At 35.8% G+C, this 7317-nt stretch overlaps 1 protein-coding gene across 2 annotated transcripts; it reads right to left on the bottom strand.

Annotated features, from left to right (window-relative positions):
* Window positions 1-33: 33 nt before the first annotated feature.
* tspo (translocator protein) lies at window positions 34-2971 on the bottom strand. Of its 2 annotated transcripts, none has more exons than XM_053683456.1 (4): window positions 2897-2971; window positions 1172-1350; window positions 826-964; window positions 34-583 (listed from the first exon to the last, which is right to left on the bottom strand). In XM_053683456.1, the coding sequence occupies exons 2-4, from the start codon at window positions 1342-1344 to the stop codon at window positions 410-412; spliced, it is 486 nt and encodes a 161-aa protein (XP_053539431.1). In that variant the 5' UTR covers window positions 1345-1350; window positions 2897-2971; the 3' UTR covers window positions 34-409.
* Window positions 2972-7317: the final 4346 nt, after the last annotated feature.

The following is a 7317-nucleotide window of genomic DNA, read 5'->3' as shown; positions in this document are numbered from 1 at the left end:
TGACTATAGTATAGGGTGGAAAGAGACAGACACTCTCAGCCAACATTATTTTATTTTTTGGAACAAATACAAACAAAAGCTGATTCAGTGATGCAAAATCATTCATGCATACATAATTGTAGTGGAAATTTAGTCATTTTTACTGACAAGAAATCAAATGTTATTAAAAGACAAGTGATCTTGATAAGATCATAATCGTAATTGAAATATTTTATTTTACAAAGCCAGCAGAGACGTAACCTAAATGTTAGTATATATTCATCCCATACTTGAGAAATTCATTAGTCAAGCAACTGCCATGACTTAATTCATATATTCACTTGAATATGGTTACAGGCATATTTGTGGTAGTGGCCGTGAAGAGTCATAATGTGCCTACTAGTGCATGTTAATTACATATATGTCCGCTCTAGTCTTTTTTGGTCTCAGGGTTGTCCCTCCAGATGCAGTAGTTGAGGGAGGTAGCCAAGCAGAGCCAGGCTATGTATGGAGTCAGGAGGAGCGTGGCAGTGCGGTTCACCGGGTACCAGGACACCATGGTGGCGGCCACTGTGCCCGTCAGCAAGACAAGGTCAATGAGTGCCTGCAGGGGCGAGAGTTTAGGAACATCAAACAGTTACAGAGGGCATGTTTTACAATGTGCAATTAATATCAGAAAATTTCACTTCTTAAGAATCATGGTGTAGTTTTTGCAAATGGTTTCTGTTACAAGTTCCTAAATCACAAGGTACAGTAAAATGTGCATTGAATAGTATTGTGATATTGTAATGAAATAGCGGTTATATGAAAGCTTGTCTCGATCTAATAAAAGCAATGATCTCTTACCAGTTTGATCTTGTGTGCCCCAAAAAAGATAGGGGTCCAGGCCCAGTTCAGTGCCAGCTGCAGGCCATAGAGTCCCAGTGGGACCACAGCATCTTCTGTGAAGCCTCCGAGCTCTTTATACACCAGGTATGAACCATACCTGAACCAGTATTAATATAGGCATTAGTTAACAAGTAGATAAAAAAAAAAAAAAAAAAGTACAATTTCTCCACTGAGACAACCATTACCTGAACCAGTATTGGTCCAATAAACAGCATTCTACAGAACCTACTACATTATTATATATTAAAAGCCATACTTACAAATTATAAAGGTAAGTTAACAGAATTGACTCAGGTGTACTAACCCCATGCCGGTGTATAAAGCAGTCCATACTACTCCAAAAGCCGAATTGGGTGGCCTCCATGATGGTTTGTTAAGTGAGGCGTACCATGTCTTCACCTCTTTTCTTGTGATTAAGCCTCCATAGATCCCACCAACATGTGGTAAGGCAGTCAGACCCAGCATGGCTGTCCACATGGCTCCAACAAACACATACAGAAAATTTTTATGACTTTGTTTTCAGAAGCAAGAATAAAGTGCAAAGTTCTGTCAAAGACACCTGTTCCTGCTTCAGGAGATGTACCACCCCTTAAAACACTTCTCTAATTAAACACAAAGACAAAGCCAGGTTTTACAGGATACGCAGTGTGGCAGTATGTACACCAGTAACTTCAGGTGACCAAGGTTAAAATGTAACTACAGTTTAATAAGACAACCACATAATTTCAGTTTCCACTTGTCTCTGTGGATTCCAGCCACAGGATTGCACATTTTGATCACTTTTTGTGTTTTCTTGCAACGAGTCGACTCTTTGAACCGGTTCTTTTTGGTGAATCGTTGGGAGCCGACTCGCATTTATATGAAGAGCTGTTGCAAAAACAGTGCAACCATGAATGAAAAGCATCTAATGAATCAACATCTGAGCTGTTTGACACAGCATAGCGACATAGAGCCAGTTCTAAAGAGAAGAGGCAGTGAGTCGGTTCTAGTTTGTGAGCTGAGCCGAGTGCTCACTAAAAAGCACCACTGGAATAAAGTTGGTTTGACGTTGGACGTCCGATATTCGCGGAAGGGACCGTCTCTAAAGTTACATACGACATTGTTATACACGTTTCTAACTTCAATAGCATTTGAAGGGAATGACCATCTAGGTGTCAGGTATGAGAAACACCTTTTAGATGTTTTGATATTTATTAAAATAAGCATATATATATATATATATATATATATATATATATATATATATATATATATATATATATATATATATATATATACTGTCTTGTATTGTATTACTGCATGGGTCCATACACAAAATATACCACTTTTTAAGAGACGGTCCCTTCATTTCCGCGAATATCGAACGTCCAACGTCAAAACAACTTTATTCCAGTAGAAGCACTACTACCAAACCTTACTCACCTTAAAAAGTGCGTGATAATTCTCTGATGCATCGATGAGCAAGAAAAGAAGTATCTCAGTGATCTCAGCACTAGAATCAACGACCCTTGGTTTTTCAAATTGAATCGTTTCAGCTGAATCACCTGAATCGTTGAATATTTATCATGGGTTCAGGTATGATTTGCTTTAGTACAGTTTGACTTTCAACCATTTATTTTAGACTGTAATGCCATAATACAGCAGAACTTCTGACTTCATGTCTTTGCAACACATCCTGGAAAATAACAGATGTATTGCGAAGACATGAAGTCAGAAGTTCTGCTGTATTATGGCATTACAGTCTAAAATAAATGGTTGAAAGTCAAACTGTACTAAAGCAAATCATACCTGAACCCATGATAAATATTCAAAGTCCTAATATGCTCGATCTGTTTGTGCTGGATATTACTTATGTGCAGAGTCTAACGTTATAAACCCTCATCGAGTCACATTTGTCTAAGTTACACAATGTTTACATGCACACTACAGCATGGGCTTGGTTACGAAGCAAGCACGCTGTCCGAAGAAAGACACTGCATTTATATATCAGTTTAAACACGACTGTTACAATATTATTACTCGTCTTACCTTCGAATAACAGGAGCGACTTTGTTGAACGCGCGGTGAGAGGTTTGCGTAAGGTTAAATAAAAATGCAGTGGGCGTGTTCACTTATGAAACGTGTAGCCACGCCCCTTCGGTTTCATAACCATGTTACTGAAAGCGGAAGTTTCAAATGTAGTGTTGTGTAAGTAAGGGATATAACACGTTGTTATAGGACAATAATCCACCAAAAAAGCTTAGAGAGTAATATTTAATGTCACTCTTTTAACACAAATTCGTCCTCTTTTTTCAGCGGTAGAGTTTATGTGAATGTTTTACTCACCACCTTTTTTTTTTTTTTTTTTTTTTTTTTTTTTACAGTTTAATAAGCCTATAACAATGGTAATATCAAAACAATAAAAAAAAAAAAACATCGTTAGTTTAATTTGATTTTCTTTATCATTTGGTGACGTTGTAAGACTTGATCATTTTTAGCCACATTTCACTGAAAGAGGATGTTAAATCATTGGGCTCAGTTGAGTAAGTCCTGTGACTTTTACAACAGTTACACAGATTTTTTTTTTTTTTTTTAACTCTAGAGATTATATCTGTAGATCAGACTGAAATACACACCTTGCAGTAATGTTGACTTTTGAGATAAGTTGGTCTGTACAAAGTTCACATTACTTAAAAGATTAATCACTGAAGAATCCAAGTGTAAAGAAAAGGGAAGAGTTGTGGCACTACTGTATTTGTGTGAGAGCTGATGTTTTTTCTTTGGGTCAAGTAAAACAGATTCACAGCCAGAGGACTATAGGCCTACTCTTTGGTGCTTGAAGGATAGTGCTTCCTAATAAACGCTTAAGGCCCACATTTTTTGTCTTTCTGCTCCCAGCACACCTGAATCTGCTGTATTGTGTTTGTAATTGCTTGGTGTGTGGGGAACTACAAAAAGACAAAAAGAACTGGGCCGGATGGCACCTATACCTTTTTTGGCACATCACTTGGGTTGGAGGTGCTAGGCGTCGTCTGTTTCAGCATGTCTGGTGCTCAGCTGCTACAGTTTGTATGAATACATAAACATAGATACATACATAGTATGTCACTGCCTTGGGCATTTAAGTAACAACTTATGTAGCACTATCCAGGATCTACCTCTAACACACGTTAAAGCCATTAATGCATCTGTCTTTATTTGCTTAAATTTGGAAATATTGCTCAAACTACATCAGGGTTACTTGCATATTGCTAAAAGGCAACATTTTTGGATCTATGATTTATGGTGGTAGTTCCATATACTGTATTTGTCTTTAAAATGGGTTGCATTGAATTGATTTCCTATAAGTAAATCTTTTTTTCAACATACAGTGAGTGATTTATTGAGGCAATCAATAAAAATTAATGAAATCAGATTAATGAAAGTCTAATAAATCATCCAGATTACATCAGGTAATGTAATATTAAGTAATGATTACAGAAACATAACTCTTTTAAATACCAGTTAAATAAATAACAGTACAAAATATCAGGCAAAGGTATTGTGACATTGTAATTCATTATGTATTTGTTGTCGTTCTTTAATATTTTCACTTAAAATTGCTTATTTGTTTTTTTAATGTGCATGTTGAAACTATTTTCTCTTTTTTTGATATTTCCCCACTGTATTGTTCAGCATAATGTTCCACCCAAAAAGAAAGAAAAATTACCACCTATTCCCAAGCATTGTGATTGTTATAATGTTATAATTGTACGCAGTCAAGACACTGTTCAAAGGCATAACAATTATAGTCACTTAAACTGTAATAATAAAATAAGTTATCATACACATTTTCAAATGAATTCCACTCTGATTACAAGCACTTGGTTTTTGTGATCAAATTGCATAATCCAGATATCATATAGAGCATAACAATAGACTTTATCACAAAGCAGGTTTACAGAATTTCAGATTTGGATCCCTAATGAGCAAACCAGAGATGAGTGTAGTAAGGAAAAAACCCTTGAGATGACACAATGAAAAAAACCTTGAAAGAAACCAGACCTGTTACTAATTACACACTGTATAGTTTTAGAGCTACAGTGGATCTAAAAGGTCCATACAACCCAGTTAAAATGGCAGGTTTTTGTGATGTAAAAAATGAAACTAAATTAAACCATGTCAACCCTTTTCACCTCTATTGTGAAATTGCAACATATAAAAATCACATGACAAACAACCAGAAATACTTTAGGGGGGAAAATGAAAAAAAGAAAAAAAGAAAAAACAAAACAAAAAAACCTTCCAATACCCAGCTTGCATACATGTGCACACCCTTTTATAATTGGAAATGGGGCAGTGTTCAGAAACAACTAATCACGTTCAAAATCATGTCAATACTAATTAGTATACACCTGACATCAGTTAAAGTGGCGGAGTAACCCCAAATAAAGTACATCTTCAAGGTAACATCCAACTATAAAAGCCATGAGCTGCAAAGAGCTTACATATCAGATACTGGATCTCATTGGTGAAAAATGTCAATCAGGAGAGGTTTACAAAAACTTCCAAGGCATCGGGTATACCATTTTTAAAATATAATAAAAACTTTCCATTTTAACAGGAGCATGTAGACTTTTCTTATCCACTGTACATTAGTGTGGCACTAATTTAAAAAAGGCTAGATTATGCCATGTATTTTGGAAATGCCCTTCTATAAATACGTTCTGGAAGGGTATCTTAGAAACTTTTAGCCAGTGGGCAGAGTGTGACATTCCGCCATCACTTAAATGTCTGCCGGGTGACAGAACTAAGCTACCATAGGTCTCACATAATGCATTTTCTCTTATTATGATAGGCATTACTACAGCTGTTAGAGTACCTTTCTCCTACTGGAAGAGTTCATATGCTCCATAACCAAAGGACTCGATGACATTAATGACTGAAGCAGCAGCAAATGAATGTATGTTAGAAAGATACATTGGTAGTAGGGAGACAATGTCTACTGCAACCCCTGGCGAAAAATTATGGAATCACCACACTTAGAGGATGCTCACCTGGCATTTTATTTATTTATTTATTTATTTATTTATTTATTTATTTATTTATTACTTTTGTAGCAAATAAACAAATCACAGACATAATACACAAAAATGTTGTTTAATAGCTGAACATTCAGGCTTCATGAAACATACCTCAAACAAATTAAATTAATTTTTTTAATTAATGACATTTTTTTCCAGATCAAATGGAGGAAAAAATTATGGAATCACTCAATGTTAAGGGAAAAAAAAATCACAATTAGTACTTTGTTGCTCCTCCTCAGGGTTTTATGACAGTCTAAATTCTTTGAGGCCTGGACTTCACTAATAAAAAAACATGTTCTCCATCAAGCTGGTTCCAACTTTCTCGAATAGCGGTTGACATCAGTTTTGCAGGATGGAGCCTTGTCATGGACCAATTTTTTTAAATTTCCACCATAAGTTTTCAATGGGACTGTTTGCTGGCCATGTCATTGAGCGGATCTGCCTTTCCTGAAGAAAAGCTTTAACACGCTTTGCTCTGTGGCAAGATGCATTATCATCCTGAAAAACGACTTCATTACCACCAAACCTATTTTCTATCGCTGGAATGAGAAAAGTGTCCCAAATTTCAGTGTATACCTGTGTATTGACTGTTGAGGTCTCCCCTGGTCCTTTACCTGATATGCAACCCCATATCTTTAAGAGTGGGTAAATTTGATTGTTTTCTTCTGGCAGTCATCTTTATATATTTCATTAGAATGGCACCAGACAAAAGTTCCAGCATCATCTCCTTGGCCAATGCAGATTCGTGAGTCATCACTGAATATCACTTTCATCCAATCATCCACACTCCATGATTGCTTCTCTTTAGCCCACTGTAACCTTGTTTTCTTCTGTTTAGGTGGTAGTGCTGGTTTTCATTTGGCTTTGAAATTCCTATTTCATTCAGCCGATTTCTTGCAGGCATATTGCTTTGAGTTTTCTATCCTAATGTTTGCCATTTTCCTTAGTCTACTGGTATGTTTCCATTAATAACCTACCTATTTTGTTTATACTTGCACCAAATTTTAGGCGCAGCTGACTTGGAACAACCAACATCTTTTGTAACACTCCATGTTGGATTTCCTTCTTGAAGGAGTTGTATAATCCTTTCCATTGTTTCAATTGACAATTCTTGTGTTGGGACCATGTTTCCTTTCAAAAAGTGCAAGGTTAAATTCTGTAAGCATTCTCTTTTAACTGCAGACTAATTTGCAATTTTAGACTTGTGCTGGTATTTGTTTTAGAAATTTGTTTTACAAATTACAAGGTGATTCCATAATTTTTTCCTCAACATTGAGTGATTCCATAATTTTTTCCTCTACTTGATCTGGGACAAATACCATTAATTAAAACAATTTAATTGAACTTGTTTGAGGTATATTTCATGAATGTTCAGCTATTTAAAAAAAATATTTTGAGTCATAGC

The sequence above is a fragment of the Ictalurus punctatus genome, chromosome 11 (assembly GCF_001660625.3).
Source record: "Ictalurus punctatus breed USDA103 chromosome 11, Coco_2.0, whole genome shotgun sequence".
Lineage (NCBI taxonomy): Eukaryota > Metazoa > Chordata > Actinopteri > Siluriformes > Ictaluridae > Ictalurus > Ictalurus punctatus.
The sequence above is the reverse complement of the archived record's forward strand: the minus strand, read 5'-3'. Positions and strand labels throughout refer to the sequence as shown.